The sequence below is a fragment of the Schistocerca piceifrons genome, chromosome 11 (genome assembly GCF_021461385.2).
Source record: "Schistocerca piceifrons isolate TAMUIC-IGC-003096 chromosome 11, iqSchPice1.1, whole genome shotgun sequence".
Taxonomy (NCBI): Eukaryota; Metazoa; Arthropoda; class Insecta; order Orthoptera; family Acrididae; genus Schistocerca; species Schistocerca piceifrons.
In genome coordinates, this window is record NC_060148.1 from 144,358,760 (window position 1) to 144,380,485 (window position 21,726).

General features: G+C 38.5%; 1 protein-coding gene across 1 annotated transcript in view; it reads left to right on the top strand.

Annotated features, from left to right (window-relative positions):
• The first annotated feature begins 619 nt into the window (after nt 1-619).
• The window catches only part of LOC124719942 (protein SCO1 homolog, mitochondrial), a 52,403-nt gene continuing 31,296 nt past the window's right edge, over nt 620-21,726 (top strand). The window contains exons 1-3 of the mRNA XM_047245144.1: nt 620-908; nt 1,030-1,228; nt 8,756-8,953. Of these exons, the coding sequence (XP_047101100.1) occupies nt 855-908; nt 1,030-1,228; nt 8,756-8,953 (451 nt within the window). The 5' untranslated portion in view covers nt 620-854. The remainder of the gene's footprint in view (nt 909-1,029; nt 1,229-8,755; nt 8,954-21,726) is intronic.

The window sequence follows — 21,726 nt, forward strand, 5'->3', positions numbered from 1 at the left end:
GGTTATAAATTGGGCTTCTGTTGTCTGATTAAGTCGCCTGCCAATACAAAATACCATGTCAATCACTTCTCGGCTGAGAATCATAAAGGGTATTTTATCTTCTCTTCTCTTTTCAAAATCTTCTGTATTTTTCATCTCGAGGTTTCGCCAAAAAGCCTTTAGCATTGAAGCTGCAATGCCACGCAAACATTACGATATCAAATGGTTAAGTGAGAGATTTTGCCATGAATATATGATATATTTTTCGTATAACTTGCCTAAGTTCTCGGGACTCCATGTTTCCGATAACCCACAAAATTCCGACAGTTCATATTGAGCATCATTGTCTTCCATCGTGAGTACAGAACGCTGCTTCGGAATTACTTGCGCGATAAAGGTTGAATTCAATACAGAACATAATTCAGAAACATGGCGTTAATTTTACTAAAAAATCACCACTCTTACGAGGAGTCTTTTCCCTTCCTGACTGTGGGAGTACAAAAAATTTGGAGTCCACGCAATGTTAAAATTGAAATTAACCGCCATTTCCAAAGACGTCAGTTTTATATGTACGCTCATTTTTTGGTTGATAACAAGAAAGTCCTCTTCAAAGATTGTAAATACAATGCCGGTGCAATGATTCACTGGGTGATAGTGTGAAATTGTATCGATTGTAAAAAGGAAAAATTTGGTGACGAATAAATTCATTAGTTATATAGCTGAAAACATTTAATACATAGCATGGAGAGTGTCTACTCCCGTCAGAGTGCTATACGTTCACAAGAAACGCCGTATCTCTGTAGTATATGAGTGATGACCCGTACGTAACCTCTCTCTCGTTACTAGTTGGGGCGTGCGCAGATTGTGTGTAAACAATGTCGAAAGTTCTGCCGAGACTACATTATTTACTTAGAAATAGAAATAGTCTGGTTAGTATTCACTGAAAAAATGCAACGTACTTTTTACAGAATCAAGTGATTTACGTTTTCGTATTTAAGTCCAGCAGGAACAGTAAGTTCAATAAAAATGGTGTCCTGTTTATTGTTTTAGATGACAGGAACATGTACCGGTGTCAGAAGGTACGCTACGGACGATTCAACTAGTACATCGACAAAGATTCCAGGTGGAAAAGAAGATGGGAAGAAGGGAAAGGGTGGTCCAGTAACCTGGAAAACAGTTGGTATTACAGCTCTTGTAGGCGGTTCCCTGGCAGCTTTTATGCTCCATTTAAAGAACGAGAAACAACAAGGTATATTTATACAAAGTGCTCACTACATATGTCAGTTTAGTAATTGTATTTTCTCCCATTGCTGCATTTCCATACTACGTAAATGTGGAACACTTTTTATTGCTGCATCTAATTTCCCACCATATTCAGTATCACACTGTAATCTGTTAATGTGTATAAAATATGAGTTGAGTGCTGCATGTGTAAATAACAATGCTTGTGAGTGTCTTGATGCATATTGTTAAGATTTCCATAATTCATATCCTCATCAGTTTCCTCACTGTGTGTCTACAGAACAGACAGCCTACCTAATATTATGTATCGTTGAGTCGTTTCTTGGACACGATAAGTATTGTTGTATGGTGTTTGATAACTAAATATTGAAGTAGTTCAGCCATGGATTATGAAGCCCATTCCATATTATTGGGAATCTAGTGAAGTTTTTTACTTTTGCCGATAGACTGGAGACCTATTATTTGAGACTTTTGTCCTTGCATTGTTTTACATTTTTTGAGTGACTGTGTTTTGGAGGCCTACTGTTAATTTGAAGTATACCATATTAGATAAGAGTTTTTTCAAAATAGTAAAAAATATTGATCGTAGGCCTATGGTCATGGGTTATACAAAGAATGTATACCAATAGCAGAAGATTTTCCTACATTTTTCTACCCTGTCATTGTAGTTTGACTCTTTTGAACATTATATACGTAAATTTTCCAAGTAAGAATTCATGTGGTGGCATTAATTGAACATTAGTAATGCAAGATCACTGGCCCACCTGTATGCTTTTCTTAAATGACTCTTGCAATGTGCATGCCCTCGCATTATGTTAATCAAGCAAAATGTAGTAAAGATGTGTCTACGCATGTTTGTATAGTAGGTGTTGTCGTACCTCTCATCTGCATTCAGCTTTATGCATTCACACTTAAATACCTGTACAAATGAATTTTTCATACGTCTCATCAAGTGAAAGAACCTCCAGTGATGTGGAACAAGTCAAGATATACATTAATAAAAGGCTAGCAAATCATAAAAACTTAATCTGTGCTCTATATTATTAACAGTAAACTAACACTATTCTCCTTAATGCTGTTGGTGCTAATGCCAACTACATGTAACCCAGTAAATTGAAATGAAAATCACTGGTTTTAGGGGAAGAAAATGCTGCTTTCTGGGTTGTATTAAAGAGATGGCACTCTTTCTATCTCACTTAGCAACAGGAGCTAAACGTGCTTTAATTAATGTAATAAGGGGATCAAAAGAATCTTTGCAACATAATTGATAAAGCAGCCTTTTTTTCTCTTCAAAATAATAATTATTTGATTAGAGCAGTATTTTTTGTAGAAAATAATTACCTACACGTGTCGCAACAGAAGCCCATTTACAGTACCCTATTACTTATGATGCCACTTTACAACATCAGTACTTGCAATGAAGCTAAGAGGAATTTTCGTTTAAATTTTGTAAAACTTTTATGTTTCAACAGACAATGTAAGAGTTCCTTAGATATCTGTAATGTACTGATTTATTTGTGAGAACTACGTGAAGGAAATGCACTACTTTTAATAACTTTAAAGAGCATTACATAATAGCACCTGCAAAGAGTTTCTCTCAAGCCAAAGAGTAACTAAAATGAAATATAAAGAATGTATACCATTTACACTTTCTCTTATTTGTCCAAAGTGAAATTAAATGTGTCATTTCAGTATGTCACATTTGTCTGTGGAGGTAAAAAAAAAAGTTTGTTGTCATTACTTCACAAACTTAAAAGCTGACATCTCATGTAGCCCAAAACATTAGGTTCACCACATTTATACCTCCATTGTTCACTGCTGTGACACTTCCGTTACATTACTCTAATGAGCCCCTGCCCAGTTTCAACTGTCTTTGGTGCTTTGATTGTGCGGAGACATAGTTGTTTCATGAAAACTGCCACTTTACATTGTTTACTGGTGTAGTAATTAATCCAGTCATAGCCTAAAGTTTAAAGAAATCACATTTCATTCATAAGTGGAGCCTTTCAAACCATATTTTCCTTTGTATCATGAATTATGGTTGCACTGTTTACTTTTATCGTAGTGGCTTTATTTTTGTCATTTCACTTTGAATTTGCTTTACTTTACTCAGTGTCAATTCTTTCTCTTCTTTCCTGTGTTTTTCATTGCCTTCCAAATCACAAACGCTGATACATCCGAACCACACCCTATCAATGGTCATGTCCTTGCCCAACACTTGGCTACATAACCACACTGAGTGTTGGGGCAGCATCTCCTGCCCTAAATACTCCCACCGATAATTATTCATTGATCACATTTCCTCCCACTTCAAGAAAGCTCAGGTTCTGGTTAGAACAGCAGGAGACAGCAGTCGTTTGTGTACGCGTGCGCACTTTGCTTCCTTTCCGTTGGAGGCTTTGGCTGAAAACTTAGGCGAACACTCTTTTTGTCATGTCTGCACGTTGCTCAGCATGTGAGTAGCATTCTACCCGCTTCACAGTATAGTTATTTCCTCATGAAGTGTGTTGTAAAAGATCCACTGCACTTCAACAGGAACAATGAGGCACATAAGTACAATATCAGAAGAAAAAAATTACATTCATCATGCCATTTAAGGCTGTCTGTAGCACAAAGAGCGGTTCACAATGCTGCAACCAAAAGTTTTAATCACCCATTGATATAAAATGCCTGATAGACAGCAAAGTAAAATTTTAAACTAAACGAAACATGTTTCTGTTTGATAACTACTCCTATCCCACAAAAGATTATCTATTACTGTAATGTGTAAATGTTGATGGGTAGGATTTACTAACATCTGTCTGTCTATAATCAAAAAAGGAAAAAAAACTAATAAATAGTCAGCATGCAGGCATATTTACAAAAAAAAAAAACTTGATGTCAACATATGATGACTCATTCCACAGCATTACAATTTATCATGCAAATGATACATGGAACATGAAACTAACTAACTAACTATTGGTATATCACAAAACATGGTATAGGCTTATATGCTTTGAAAACCTCAATATGAAATTCAAAAGTAAAATCAAGCAGATGATCAAAGTTGATGAACATTCCTATTGTGCTGTATTTGGTTATTCCTGAAAAACTGACAGAGATACTGGAGAAATACTGTGGGAACAGAAGCAAATAGGCTACTATTGGAAAGAGAGGCCTACATCTTACAGGGGTTAGGCAACCATTGCTAAAAGAGTTACTTACATACATGTTACAGGGTTATATCTCTTTTTATGGGATCTCATGTGTTTGAGACCAGACCCTTATCACATTTATAGCATTCCACAATGCTGGAAGATGTTTAAAAAATTATATCCTTTTTTCCTGTAAATTGCTATTATTGGCCATGCACTGAATTACACATCTATAGGTAAGATTTCAGTGTGAGACATGCAAACTACAGTGAAACTAATGCACTGACAATCTAATAAAATAAGAACTCTATTCTGCATGGAAGCATACCTCTCTGAGGTTCTATTTATTTGGCATTCTAATAATCATTCACTTTGAAACTTCCTGGCAGATTATAACTGTGTGCCGGGCCGAGACTCGAACTCAGGACCTTTCATATCAGCGCACACTCCGCTGCAGAGTGAAAATCTCATTCTGGAATCATTCACTTTGTCGGCATGCACAATATATAATAGCATGCCTGGCTTCTTTCCTTGTTGCAAAACGTTCAACAAAGAACACATAGGTAAGCTATTTGGAAATGCGAACATAAAAAATGTGCGTATGAGTTGAAAATTGAAAATGTGACTAACAAGAAGCAGTACCAGTAAGCAAACAAGCATTAGTTTTGGATTTCCAGCTTCATTTGCTATCAATACAAATATGATGAAAGTGGAATAAAATGCATTATGAAGGCATCTTTTTCATATCTCATGGTTCTTGCTTATTCGAAGTGCATCAGCAAAATTAGGTTACATTAACGAGGCCAAATGTGCCATATTAGCTGAGCAAATACACATTCAAGAACAGAAAAATATTCAAAATTGCTTTCCTGCACTATGTTATTCATGCAAGTGCTATAATTTGTAAAAATAATGAGCAAGAAGCAACTGCCAATGTTTGGGCCTGCTTAAAATGATGGTAGGCCCGGTCGGCTGGCTTCAAAACAGCGTACAGTGTAAGTACAGTGTAAGTCTACAATGCCGTCCCCCCCCCCCCCCCTCCCCCTTAGTAGTGCATAACTTACTGCTGATACATTGGCCAAATGGTCCAGTTTATTATAAACTACTGTTTCCCACAGCTCGGTCGTACGTCAATAGTTTTATTGTGACAAGTGATAGTGAGTAAGCAAGCTATTGCACATTGTAATGTCAGCTGCGTTCACACATCTGCCTGATCGGGTAAGCATAGTTATAGTTCACGATGTGTGACCCCCCCCCCCCCCCCCAAACTGCCCCAATGCGTGGCACAGCAGCAGTCCATCAGAGGGGCATCAGCTGGTGCAGACGTCAACCTGCTATTGGAGTAGCTATACATTATACAACATGAACATTATGCAACAAATTTAATGCATTCAATCAGGGTAACTTTTTACCAGTCATGGTAACTTTGTATCACTTACTATTTTCATTTCAAGTGGCTGGTGTTCCATCTGCTGGCATTATTTTGTACTGAAAGTAACAATTTTAGTACCTCTGTGATTTGTAGTTCATATTTCAATTGTCCTTCCACATTCCTAAAAGTTCTTTCTTTGTCTTGTAAATTATTATTTGATCGAGTTGGCTGTTAAGAAAACTTCTTATGCTAGTGGTTTCAGTTTGTGGTTGTAAGTATAAATAATGACCTCCTTCATAATGTTTTGTTTTTAAATGATTATGAAGTAGCAAATTCATGTAAATTTTAGGGTAACATTGTACAGGTACTAAGTTACCAGGATCATTGTACAGTGTCTACCAAATTGAAAGTATAATAATAAATCAAGATATTATGACACTGAAATTGATAAAATGTCTCGGTATTGCGTGAATTATCTTATTTTGATGGTTGAGTGCAACGATACTCATTTGTATGGGTAAAAATTCGGAAATTCATGTCCCAATAATTAAAGAAACTTGTTGTAGACAATTGCACAACTTCTGATGTCACTCATTTCTGTGTTGTTCAAAAATTACTGTAGTGTCAATAAAAATAAACTTCAAAATTCTATCTAAGCCTCCATTTAGCTAAACAGTACCACTGGGCTCACTATATTTTTCTTCTACAAACCTTGGGATGGCAGAAACCTTCCAAAGTACGTAATTGGAAATATGGCACAAAAACCTGTTATTCGAATGAATCACTGTTGAAAATACTAGAAGAAATTAGTAGAGGACGAATTGGGCAGAGCAAAGCTGCAAGGAAATGTAGCATTCCAAGGCAAACAATTGTTAACAAGTTGGAAAACAAGCACAGTTGTTAAGTTGTAAGGCCCACAGTGTTTACCAATACTGAAGAAAGATCTTTTGTAAAAAGCTTTATCACTGTCAGGGACATGGGTCTTCAAGTATCTGTCTTTGACTTGATTTGAGCTGCATAGTGAAATCACGTCTAGACACCTGTAAAAGAAAAGTAGGTTTCTTTAAGATGATATGCGTCAATGGGAATGGGGAAGGGCATTTTCAGAGACACATCCACGATTTGCAGCAGTCTGGTAGACCGTCCACGGCTGTCACACCTGACAGCCCTGGCTTAGCCTCCTCAGACTTCCACTTGTTTGTACCATTAAAGGATGCCATTCGTGGAAGACATTTTGAGGACGAGGAGGAGGTGATGCACAAAGTGAAGCACAGGCTCCATCACCAGGTCAGGGATTGGTACCGACAGGGCATACACACCCTAATTCACACTGGAGGAAGGCTGTAGAACAGGATGGAGATTATGTGGAAAAATAGGGTGTGTAGATAAAACACCATTCTTTCGTATATGTAATTCTCATTATGTTCAATAAAGTGTTGGCAAAGAAAAAAAAACTGGGGTGCATTACTTTGTGGGCAACCCTCGTAATATGGAATGGTACATGTCTTTTTATATATAGTTTGTACTTTGTTGTTGTAGACAATGTTTTAATGTTGCTGTTATTTATCAATACAAAAAGACCTCCCCGACCAAATCAGTGGCAGAGGGGTGCAACATTGTAATAACAAGTGGGCGTATACTGCCAAGCTCTTTGTACATTTGCTGATTAGCTCGCTGTTGAGTGCCAGTAAGCTGCTCCTTTGCTAGCTGTTGTAATCACTGAAGTAACCTCAAATACTCTCTCAGCCCATGAAGTTTCTTTTCATTTCCTCCTGCCCTGCTAGGTGTTCCACTTTTATTACAGGGAGTGCAAAAAAAGGAAAAAAATTGAAAATTGCCAGTATTCTGTTCTGTTTCCTGTTTGCGTGCATGTGACATCGTGCGTCACAATGTCATTACGTCACGAGATGAAACTGGCATCCGTATTGTTTGGTTTAGTTGACCCATAAATAACAATTCGGGAAGCATTTTAGCAATATAGAGATGAACATATGGGAGCTCAGATTTTTATCTGTATTGCTAAAATGCTCCCTGAACCTGTGCCAGCTGCAGGTTGCCTATCTAACGACTTACAGGGGCAGAAGGAATTTGATTTCAATACGTTGTGTGATTATTGACCAAATTCAAAATGTTGTTATAACCTCCTTATTAAGGAGTTAATCTTATGTCAAAAGTGTAAATCGTTAAGGCAAGTATTCCATTAGAAAATGTGTTTTCATTTGGAGACAGCATAACAGCAAATACGCAAAATATATTTGGCAGTATTTCAGAGTGAGAGCACTTCGTGACTTTCGACAAACTTGACACAGAATTTCAAAACCTTTACTTTACTGACATTCCCCACAAAATGATGAAAGGAAAAAAGTTTATTGTTTACTACATTTTCATTGTTTATGCATAAAACTTAGCATAAGTACGGCATTTTAATTTTGTTACTTCATTACTACAAATTCTATTTTCAACAGAATTTTCAGACAGTATCCATGTACCATTGAATATACCTGCAAAATCATATCTTCGCTCGACACACAGTTGTAAACATTGAGATGCGTGAAAAACTACCTTTTTCTCAAAATGGAATGGACACTACTCGGACTATATTAATCGAGTGTTTCATAATGAGCACACTTAGTGACTTCCAACAGACTGTAAGCATAATTTCAAACCTTTTCTCACTTGCACGCTTTAAGTCAAATGTTTAACAGATTAACTCATTTTTAAAGTAATCAGATGTTTCAAGCTGTTTTATATGCAAGAGTTCTATTCTTTAAATAATCGGAGGTTTACCATTATGCTTTTATTGGCAGTACTGAATGTTTTGATTCTTGAAGATAAGTACTGGCCAACAATTTATAGTCGTAATTTTAGAGTTTCTCGAGTGAATTTCCTTTCAGTGCAACAAACAACGCAAATACACTGCCTCAGATGGCAGTAAAGCTACCGCAGGTGTCAGTCGGTATTGCGACACCTCAGCTACATGGTACGGACAGTCGACAAATTGCGACCGGTGCTTTACTGTACACAGCACGCGACCGCGAGAGAAAGCGGCAGCTGGGCAAAGCAGCCATCGGCGGTGCCTTCGAGCTCGTGGACTGCGAGGGCCGGCCGCGCTCCAGCCGCGACTTCCTGGGCCAGTGGCTACTCATCTACTTCGGCTTCACGCACTGTCCCGACATCTGCCCGGACGAGATCGAGAAGATGGTCGCCGTCGTCGAAACGCTCGGTGAGTTTCCGGCCTGCGGCTGTGACCCTCTAAACTCACCTGTAGAAAGCTTTAATGCCTCGTCACTCGTAATTCGAGGTGTCGACTCGTCCTTTCGAATCGGAGTGCTTGTTGGTGCAGCACTGAGCAACTGTCGAGAAACTTTCCCACAGGTATAAGTCCTTCTTCTGATGTAATGGGGGAGGAGCAGATCCTGGGTGGAATGGGCAGGTGTGAGAAAAGATAATTTGGGAATGAAATACTGGGTACCAGCATGAATCATTTATTCTGCAACAGTGTGTGTGCCGATTTGAAACTTCGTAACAGATGAAAACTCTGTGCCGAAGTGGTACTCGAACCCGGAACCTTTCTTTTCTCAGGCATGCGCTCTACCGGCTGAGGTATCTGGACACGAGTCGTGACCTGTAATCTCTCCCTTTCGGAATTTTAGATATTTTATTGTTTATCTAGCAGTTTGACAATTGGACTTTTGAGGGAGACAATTTACAAGAAATCACATCCGATACGGAAATAAACCATCTACCTTTTATTTGTGACAAGTCTGTAATTAATGTCTGTTGACTTGGCAATTACCCATTGTCAGATGTGCTATAAAAGACAACACATTGCATATAAACTTAGATTATTGCTTCCCAACAAAAAATGTTTGCTGCTATGCTTCTCACATCCAAAATTTTGCAGTTTGTCATTCTAAGTAAGTCACTATTTAATTGATCTCAATTCCTTATCAACACCAGTATCAACTTTTAGCACAATCTCCTGTAGATCATTAATACACAAAAATCGTGATCAGTAACTCCTGTTTTACTCACACTAGAAAAGCTAACACTTGTTCCTTCTGTAACACCTCCGTTTTTATCCCGATCTGATCTGATCGAATAGCAGCCCAATATTTATTATTAACATGACCGTGAACCTAATGGGGCTGGCAATGGGAATTGACTGCTACAGAGGTTGTTACTTTCCAGTTCGTTCTGTTCAATACTATAATACTGAATGTCTGGTAATAAGGAACACCAACACAGTTTTACTAATTACGAACTTATAATCTTCTCAAAACACAAAAAGGAGACAGCCACTGCCTTCGTCATACATATCTAATTACGGCTACTCTCAGCACAGGCTTTCTTCATTTAACATTATCGTCACACGCTAATCCATCACTGCATCCAACACTGCAATCCAAGGTTAGGCCGGCGCGGTAGATGCGAAACCAAATATCGGCACTAGTAACGTCACTGATATCTTTCATAATGATACTTCATCACTTTCCTGGTATTAATTTATTATTTAGGGGTCTAACCATGGCGATGGCGACACCCTTCTCCGTTAAAGACCCTGTATTTCAATAATGGCCTCCACACACACACTATTCCCGCCAACCACACTGGCGCATCTCGACACTCTCTCTCTCAACACGTCACAGTCGATTGTTCGCCCTATCGACCTGTGCCAAGTGTAAAGTTATAGTAAGGGCCTACAGACCCAATACACTTACACATTAACTTTTATATATATGACAATTAATCACTATTTAACTTCATCTTACAATTCTTTTTCTCCGTCTTCCACAAGGCATCTAGCTTTTACTTCCACCGACCTCATTTCTATGACCCAGCTGACACTTCTAGCTGTGGACACCGGCCGACTCACATGCCCAGTTGTGTTACTTACTGGGACAGAGCCGGTGCAACTCAACAAAATAAGCACTTAGTGTTCCACAGGTTCCAGAATGTGAGACTCGGTAGTTAGCACGTGTCAGAATTGGCACCTAGTTCGCGCTAACCAAAGAGTAGGAGTGTAGCTGAGCAAGTACTGTTACAGATGTGCTCTTGCAGCTTTACGTGGTGGAAGATGAAGAAAAACTGTGTAGGTGGGTCACGAGTTGTGCTTATATAGGTCAGTTAGTAGAGCACGTACCCACAAAAATCAAGGTTATGGGTTCTGAAATGCTTTTCTTGTTGATTTAGGATTTTGTGTAGCTGCCGGCTTGCTCCTTGTAGTCGAAGCTAAGTCAGAACACTTCACGAGATCTGTCACCCGACATAAAATGTGACGCATTTACCTTTTTCTTTTAACTCTGTTGCCGTAGTTGATTGTCTCGAAGTAGAGGTCCTGCTAATCGGTGCCTCTCAAATCCAGTGTTTAGCGAAGGAAAGGCTCGACTTCTTCACGTTCCGCAGCTGTTATTGGAGCAAATGAGGATTTAGTGTGACTCGTGAATTTCAGTTGAACACACTTTTATAAGACATATGCCTCAAAGGCACAACCTGAGAATTAAGTTCATCGTATATGTCATTTGTCGCAAAACCGTCGTGTCTTTTGCTTTCGTTCTCGGAGAGTGCGGTTGCTCTTAGACGCTCGAGCCACTGCCGACCCGTGACACCGAAACGTAAAAGGCCCCACTCACAGCAGGTGAAGCCACTTATTTGTCATCACACCTCACCAATTTCTTGCATTCCACACCTCCCCTATTCTGTCTATAGATATGAAAACAAACACCCATGCACAGAATATGTTCTGCGACTTAGTATTATTCTCTCACGTTCATCTTTCCTTGAACTACACAAGGAATGTGAAACGTCATTTGCCTAAACAGCATATAACACTTTGTATTCCCCCACTTTTAGGAAAGATGTCAGGACCTCTCACAATCTCAAAAACAATAATTGATTTTTCTTTAACACACAACTATAGACAACCTAATTACTAAAACACTGGATATGATTTTCTTCTTTAAAAAGGAATCAAACTCCATTTTTAATAACAAGTCTTTTCAATTTTATTGCTTCATTTCAGGTAAATTGTGCAGAACAGTGTTAGTCTACTTTGTGTATCTTCATATTATTTACTTTTAGTTGCCTGAAAATGCAGTTTTTTTTGTGTGTGTGTGTGTGTGTGTGTGTGTGTGTGTGTGTGTGTGTGTGTGTGTGTGTGTGTGTTTTGTCTATTGTTGACGAAGGCCTTAATGGCCGAAACCTTTTTTGTGATAGTCTTTGTGTTGTGCCTATCTGCAATTCAACACCTCTGCTATAAAGTGAGTGGCAACTTCCATTTTCATAATATTGTTACTTCACATTCTGCATGATGCAAAAAATTGTCGTGTAATGACCAGTCTTTCTATATCAGTCTTTCTGTATAACAAAACGTCACTTTAATATGTACTGGGTGATTCACAGAGATATGCAAATATTTTAATATGTTATGCTAAAAGTAAAACTGAAGAAAAAAGTTCAGATAAACATAGGTCTGCAAATGTTTAGTTACGGAGTTACAGCTAGTAAAAGATTTTGCCTGAAATTTAGCACCTTCGCTTATATGAATCCATCGCAAAACTGTATGAGGTTAAAGTAAAGCACGATTTCCATTTATTTTGTTGTTGTTGGTTTGGTGAATCTGATAAAACATGTCTCAGACATGTACCTGCAGTAGTTTTCCAGAACATCCAGTGAAGCAAAGTTTATTATACAAGTAAATTTGTTTACTTTCCCGTAAGAATGTAGAAACATTTATGTCATTGTTGGCAACTGTTATTATATTCTCTATAACTTCTCATGAAAACTTTGTAATAAATTAAAATTTTATGAAATTTTGCTTCTCTGGTTGTCCTGGAAAATTACTGCAGATACGTGTCTGGGACATGTTTTGTTAGATTCACCAGATCAATAACGACAAAATTAATGGATATCGTGCTTTGCTTTACCCTCATACAGTTTTCGATGGCTTCATATTAGCGAAGTTGTTAAATTTCTGGCAAAATCTTTTATTAGCCATAACTCCGTAACCATACATTTGCGGATCTATGGTGATATCAACTTTTTCTTTAGTTTTTCTTGTAGAATAACACATTAAGATATTCGCGTATCTTTGTGAATGACCCTGTACATGTCTATCGTGTTATCACTTAACAGTTTTTATATTCATTTAACACTACATTTGCTTCAAGCCAGTATAGTATTCGTGTTCACTTCTTGTATAATACATAGTTGGTTGCCTTTTACCTTTTCTCACATTATATCTACCTGAGGAGTTACTTGTCAGATATATGCCTACTATTTGGTGTCTAGAGTCAAATCTCAGTATAGACGAGCGTGTAACATTCCTGCTCCAACCATTTTCATCTCTACTGTCAGGTAAGTCTATTTGATTATAGAACTAGTTTGGAGAAAACTATCATATCATGAGCACCATAAAGCTTCATACTTCCGTGTTCACTGCACTTAACACGGCTTCTAAGGGCAGTCACTGTGTCAAACCTGTATACCCTTATAGATGTAGGTGTACCCTCATTTCCCTAAAAAAATGTGGTACAGGTCATTCCCTCAATGGGTTCACCTGACCAAGATATAGACCACTCCTTCTGTGGGTCTGTGTAACCTTACGTCTCACCTACCTACATGAAATAGTACATGTCATTTCTCCCACAGATTCACATGACGAAGGTATCGGCCATTCCTTCTGCAGATCCACATACCCTTTCCCTCTCCTACACCTCATCCGCTACTTGGGTATGTCCCATCTTAACTTCATCAGTAAGCACACTCACTAGCCCACTTTTTCTGTATTTTCTCACTCTAAACAACAAGCTTCTCCCATAACTGCTTTCTGCTGACATTACCTGTTTGCTCTCTATCTAAATATCTTAACTCCTCTCTTCTAACTTTTCTGTCTTCCTCTTGTTTATGACACATATAACATCTCTACATACACATACTTCTCATGCTTATGTTTCTTGCTTCTATTTACTGATACATACAGTTTATAGTTTACTTTCTTATAATTACTAGATTTAGACAATACAAAAGATTACGAGTAATCAAACCTTCCCATACTCTTGTTAACTCTTTAAGATCATGCTTCTTATTGGGCTATGGACGTTAGCATGCAATCTGTTTGTCTTGCCATCCATCTCATATCTGGACTCTTCTCCCCTATAAAGTGTGGCATGAGTAACATGTCACTTACTTAACCCAAAATAAAGAACCTGATAATTTATTGTTGTCATCATGCGTGAAATAACTGCCAGTGCAATCTCACTGTTGTAGGCTGTAAATTCTACTATATAGACTGAAAAGGAAGAAATCGTGTGATAAGAACTTTGCATGTGGTCAGAGGGAAGATAGATTTCATCCTTATAATGGAGAAGTAAGAAAAGAAAGTTGTCAGACTGGTATGTTAGGATCAGAAAAGAAAAGAAGACAGTACGCCATAGATGGATTCCCTTACTACACTACCCCTCAGAGTCCCCCATCTGCTAAGGTACTTCACCGTGGAGCCACAGGGAGAAGTTGTTTGACATTCACTACAGAACGGACTGCACGGCTTCACCATCGCAGACACCTTGAAAATGGATCCTAACAAACTCCTATGAAATGCGATGGAATAGGCAAGTGTATTCACCTAAGTCGTCATCAGTGGTCAGTGTAATTTCTGTGGTCAGTCTATTCGTATTCGATGGTCAATACTCAATAGATGTGATCTCCTTACCCATGATAACCTCCCCTAATAAAATTCAATTACAAACCCAACCATTCTATTCTTTTTTATGTTTTAAAAAAATGTACAAAATCAATAATTCCTTATTCTAAATTCCATAATATTTAGCTTACTATGTTCACAGCTTATGCAAAGACCTCCTGATTGAAAGCATTTCTCTACAAGTATCATAGTGCTATAACCATCATATAATAATAGAGCTAAAATTGTTCTTATTCTTAGTTTTTTTGTGTACTACATGTACATTGTACATCTTCAGAATTTTCGATAAAATGTTAATTTTGTAGTTACATTGAATCAACCATAGATATTATGCATATAGTTGCTGAGGTCATATTTTTAGTTCTCTTTCTGCAAGAAGTGATATTAGACTGTATAATATTAATATAATAGAATAGTCAAAGAAGATAGAAATTGTCCCCAAGAAAACAAAGATACAGATATGGAAACAATTTAACTCGAATGGCTGGTGGACGTCAACCCACCGAGTTCACAAAGAGCACGAACACTCCTGGGGCCTTAAATCTTTTAATCATATCTATATTGTATACTCCTTTATTTTGCCCTGTATCACTGTCTATTGCATATACTGCTTTTCGATGTGGTACATTCTGAACTGTAAAAGATCCACTGTAACGCTGAAAAAAATTGCTTGTTTCCTTCTTTACATTTGAGCTCTGATGAAAATCCCATACTGATACTAAATCATTTATTTGATAGTTTTGTACAACAGCCTTCTTATTAAAAGTTCTGTTTTATTTTGTCCCAGTGTAATCAGATTTTCTTGTACTTTGTCTAGCAACTTTTCCAAGTTGATTGCCGATGAGTTTTGCCGTGTAAACAATTTTTACAATGGCCCTCCTATAGAGGTTTTATTCGTGATTACTATAGGCGCTAATCCTGTTGATTTATGTGGTAATTCATTAAGGCTTACGGCACTAGTTGTGCCCAGGTTGTGTGCCTCATAGTACAGTACATTTTACACAATTGTCCTAATTCCTTCATAACATGTTCACAATGCTTAGTTTGTGGACTATATGTGGATATAGTTAATGTGTCTTATCTCTTCCCAAGCCAAGAATTCCTTAAAATTATGGCTAATAAATTGCTGTCCACTGTCAGTTAATAGACATAGTGGTTTACCCACACCTTGAAAATATTCTTGCTAATAATGCATTACTGTGTTGGTATTTGCCTGTTTAATGGGATAAAGTTTAACATGTTTTGAACACTTGGAAAGAGTATTAGTATTAAATAAGGTATTTGTTTCTTTAATGGGATGAAGTTTAACATGCTTTAGTCACTTGGAAAGAGTATTAGTATCAAACAATTCTACTTTCTCTTATACAGTAGAATTTATTAATTCACGTAATCATTCCTCCAAATTAGGTAGCGTTTCAGGTGTTTTAATTATTTCTCTAAATTCTTTGCAGTGTTCTAAAACAGTTAAATGCTTTTTTGCCTCTGAGATTTGCTCTTTTACTTCCTTGCAAACTAAATTGCATTGGTATTGATCTCATTCTTCAACTCCTGAGGTGACTGGGTCAAAATATTTGCAACGATAGTTAATTTAGCTGCTATTTCCTGTTTGACATGTTCTGTTATCTCTAAATTTAGACCTTCTTCCTTATTTTCTACCTTGACAGACAGTTCATTACTCTCTAGACTCTACATTGTCAAATAGTTGCTTAATATTAGAATCTACTTTGTCAGATAATTTCTTAAAATTAGAATTCATTTTGTCATACATTTGCTCCAAAACACCTTTAATACATTCTGGAGCCTCTGTGCCAATTCTTCCAGTAATAACTGGCATACAATGCAAATATTCCCTATTGTGTACCCTCTGTTACTACACTGTTTTCTTAGAAGTGATAACACTGAAACACTATGTCACTGTCTAGATGAAAAAAAGTTTTCAATGTGGATTTTTCTGGACAGCTCAATCTTTCTGACGAATTCCCATCCCTCATCGTGTAGCCGAAGCAACTGTCTGTACGTGGCGAAATTCCGCAATGACTTGCACTACCTGGCACAGCTGCCATCTCGAACACGGCAATAGATCGACGGTACGTGTCGTACGGCAGCACCCCTGCAGCATTGCTCAGCTCCTACTGCGTCCCCACCGATGTCTAGATTCGAAATCTTCTTCTCCCAACCTGCCAAAAAAATTCTGCACCTCCAAACCTGCTGAGAAATTACTCTGTTATAGTTAAAACATTCTTTTATTCACGTGTTGACGTAATTTACCTGACATGTAAATTTAATTGAAGTTGCTGTAACACTTGTACCACAATTTTATAAGTATGATTTGTCTTCAGATTTCATGAAATGTGTCACTATTTCCTTTCACTTTCTTGTCAGCGAAATGTTACTGACATCGGACAATACAGTTACATCTGTTTATTTATATTTTCTCCTTCTGTTTAATCCTTGTTGCTCTTAGCAGTGCCATAATTTATCACACATTGAATTTCAAGATTTCCTAAATTTATAGTTATTTTCTTCTGTTAGCTCCAATGCTCAGTGTTCTGTACACTGTGAGCCAAATGAAATGTTTTGTCTTGCTAATTGTAGGGTTTTATGTAGCCGCCGACTCACTCCTTGTAGTCAAAGCTGAGTTAGAATACTACCAGATATCTCTCATCCAACGTAACATGTGATGTATTTACCTTTTTCTTTTAATCCGGTCACTGTAGTTTACTGTCTTGGAGTGGAGGTACTGGTAATGGGTGCCTCTGAAATCCTGTGTTTAGCCAAGGAATGGCTTGATTTCTTCACATTCTGCAACTGTTATTGGAGTGAAAGAAGGTAACTTCTGCTCTTATCACAAGAAAGCACGTCCACTACTCTCCTTTTACAAACATATATTTCCTTAAATTGGTGCACGGATCATTAGTGTGACTTGTGAATTTCTGTAGAACACACTTTTATGTGACATATGTCTCGAAGGCACAACCTGGCAATCCAGATTACCAAATATTTCATTTGTCACAAAACCATCTTCTCTTTTGTTTTCATTCTCGGAGAGTGATTGCTGTTTGACCATCAATCCACCACCAAGTGACAGTGCCAAAATGTAAAAGACCCTGCCCACAGCAGGTGAAGCCATTTATATGTCACCACCTCTTGCTGTTTTCTCATAATGTACACACACACACACACACACACACACACACACACACACGGAAACAGATACCCGACCAAAGTACCCGTTCTGTGACTTATTCCCTACATAATATTATTCTGTATCAATCATCTTTCCTTGTACTACACAAGTAGTGTGAAATGCCATTTGACTAAATGGCACGTAACACTTCAGTTCGAGACCTGGTCCAGTACACATTTTTAATCTGTCACAAAGTTTCAAATTGGCATATAGTGCACTTCACAGTGAAAGATTCATTCTGGAAATACCATTTATTTACTGTTATGGGTAAGAATGTTGAGAAACTGCTGATCAGAATGGAAATAAATTAATGATTGGTTCCTTTTATGACAGATTTTGTTTTGCCTGTCTGATTCTGCAATATGAACTGTGGCATTCTGCACTGTGAACTGGTCTTAATACTTGTTGTCTACTTTTATTGTGCTCTTCAAGGTCTAGGGAAACTATTCACAGTAGTCTTGTCGATGCCAAAAGTACTTTTGGATTATTTTGTGGGCATTGCTTTTTTCCTATCCCATTGTCACAAATTCCACCACACAGATTCATAGTGCAGCCTCACAGCTGTCTGTTATTCTTTCTGCCCGACGGCATATTTTAACACTGCCGAGCATACTTTCTATGTTTGGACTGCACGCTGCTTTAGACTTTCCAGTGGGATCGGATGTTGTCTTTTCAGCAAAGTCTTACTATTATACTACTTTTCTTCATAGCTTTGTTTCATCGTTTCCTCGGACACGGCGCTAAAAGACTACTTCTCCTGACTGACCAGTTCGTGTCGGAAGGAAATGTAATACAGCAACTTCTACTTTCCTCAATTAATTATGCCGACATCTTTCATAGATTGTCCACAGTTGTGTACAATCACCTTCAAACAGTATCAAATGTCTAATCAACATATCCAATTCAAAATGACTACATACAAGTTTTTTACATAGAATGGACTCTGTGTGGCATTTCAGTTAATTGTTTATCTCTTCAAACCCGACTGCATACATGGTCATTATTTCGTTCATTTACTTTGAAAGTATTGCACTTTTACAGGCTAGGCTGGTGATTAGAAGAGCTCTTACATTGACATCTGTGCAGGTGCTTCCTCTCGCTCAGCCACTACGATTGGCACCCTCTCTCGGAGAAGTGTGTCATCCCTCGGCTCAGTTGTCCCTGTGAAAATAGAACAAAAAACCTGCATGATAGTGCTGCTCTTCTGTATAATAACTCATTTTATAGGTTTTTTGTTTGCAGGTATCATTTATCGGTAAGCAATATGTAGCAATGAAAAGTACAGATTTTAGTAGCCAAACATGAAGTGTGATGGGACTGACTTTATTCATGTTTTATGTCAATGAAATTGCAAACAATATTAGAAGTAGCTTCAAGCTTTATACAGATGATGCATTTTTCTATAATGAAGACCTATCTCAAAAAAAAGGAAAGAAAGAAAGAAAGAAAGAAAGACTGCACAGACATTCAAGCAAATCTTAATAAGATTTCAAAATGGTGTGAAGTTTGGCAACTTGATATAAGTGTATAGATAAGTAAAATTGTGCACTTCATAAAACAAAAAAGACGTAGTATCCTACGACTTCCAGCAAGTCACAGTTGAAATCAGCCAACTTGTACAAATACCTGAAGGTAGGGATGTGAAATGGAATGATCACACGGACTCAGTTATAGGTAAAGCAATGGCAGATTTTGGTTCACGGGTAGCATACTCGGGAAATGCAATCGTAAAAATGGGAACCAGTGCTAATTGTAAGTAGGACTAGCAGGGGATATTGAAGGTATACAGACAGGAGTAAGATGAATGTGCTCAGGCATGTCTCACTCCCAGGGATTGCCATGGTAATATTGTGAAACCTGAGTTAACAGACTTGTGGATGTGAATGCAAATTATCCCACAAAAGCTTGCATATAAAATTTCAAGAACTAGTACTAGTGAAGAAGCTGAGGATATTCACCAGCCCTTACGTATTGCTCTCGAAGTGACCGTGAAGACGAGATGAAACTAACCGTAGTTTGCAGAAAGGCATTGTAACTGTATTCGGGCCACTGAAAGGACATCTGTGACAGTCAGCGGCTATGTTGCCAATGCTGCTACACTGCCACTTGTCGTTATGTCGTGTCGGTTGACCTATTACGAATGTCACACTGCACAATTGTAGAGCCGTTGCAACACCTACTACTGATGCGTGAAAAACCGACAACCACCTCAGGGGATCAATAAGTACTCTCTTCTTAATTAAAAAGAAAAGGTTTGAAATATGTTGAGATGAAGTAAGGATTGTGATGTTACAGCATTTCAATATATGCGATGACGCAACTCTTATCTGTGAAAGTGTCGACCTTAGCCACATTGTCACTGTCAATATCCTCGCTGCTGCTGCTGCTGCTGCTGCTGCTATTACATTGATGGGAAAAAAATAGCAACACCAAAAAATAATTAATGTAGAGTAACGAAATTTTTGTGACTACATTTGTCTAGGTAACATATTTAAGTGATTAACATTGCAAGCTCACAGGTTAATGTAAGTACGAGATAAGCCATTGCAATGAAAGGCCGCAAATTTGCATCCACTGTGTTGTACAGGTGAGAGATGTCAATTTGTGGGATGGAGTTCCACACCTGTTGCAGTCGGACAGTCAATACGGGGACGGTTAATGGTGTTTGTGGACGGTGCCAGTGTCGTCGTCAGACGGTGTCCCGTACGTGCTCGATCGGAGACAAATCTGGCGATCGGGCGAGGCGAGGCATCGTGTCGACACTCTGTAGAACGTATCGGGTGAGGCCAGAGGTATGTTGGCGAGCACTATCCTGTCGGAAAACACTCCGTGGAATGCTGTTCGTAAATGGCAGCACGACAGGTTGAATCACCAGACTGATGTACAAATTGGCAGTCAGGGTGTGTGGGATAACCACAAGAGTGCTCCTGCTGTCATAACAAAATTGCACCCCAGGCCATAACTGCAGGTTTACGTCGTGTGTCGTCACACAAACAGGTTGAGCACACGACTGAAACTGGCCTCCTCCTAATCGACGCACCGCAATCACCCGCTCTGAGGCAGAAACAGCTTTAATCAGAAAACACAATAGACCTGCACCCTGCCTCTGACGAGCTCTCACTTGACACCACTGAACTTGCAAATTGTGGTAGTTTTTGGTCAGTGTAATGCGTGCAACAGGTTGTCTGGCTCGGAGCTGTCCTTGCAGAAACCAATTTGCAACGGTTCATTCTGTCACAGTAGTGCCAACTGCTGCTCAGATTGCTGTGTCATATGCAGTACAACGTGAGAGGGCCATGAACGGAACACGATGTTCTTCCCTCTCGGTAGTGCCACACGGTCCTATGAACCCCGGTCTTCTCGCAACTGTACCTATTACACGACCTCACCGAAACTCGCTGGGGTGTCGATAATGGCATCTTTGTCGCCCTTAAAGGAATTCTTGACTAACATCAGTTCATGATGTCCAATCTCAAAGGTAACTAACGCTTGTGACCATTACAGCGTGTATTTAAAGCAAACCTGATTTGCATCCTCATAGTGGCGCTACTAGCTATTGATGTCAAACTTGAATAGACTTGATCTTTCAGAAAGATCAACATTATACATGAAAGCTTAGCTTCTCTTGGGGCTTCTTAATCTGTAGGCAGTGGCGAGTGGGCGTGGTAATTATGATGATAAATAATCACTCACACTCCTGACACTTACTGTGAATACTTTTATTCTCGCAGCATGTACACAATGCATGTAGCATAAAACGCGCACTACAGAGAACTGATACGGTAAAGGTACAGTTGTTCTTGCTGCGGTAGGGTAGCAATATTATTGATGGGTGAGCCACTGGTTTTACATCCCCACAAATCTTAGAAGCCAATATTATGCGTGAAAACTTTGCTTTTCTTGTAGCAACACTGTGTATATTAATTCAAACCATTAACTTTTCCTATTTGTGTTCGCGCTACTTAACAGTGATGTTGCTCTTGGCTGACTACATCACGTGTCCTATGCTCTGAATATCCGCTGTCATCCAGTGTCAAGATCACATGACACGAGCTGGCTTACAAAAGCGCATCGCAATCTCAATTTCAGTGCTTCGGAAAGTAACATG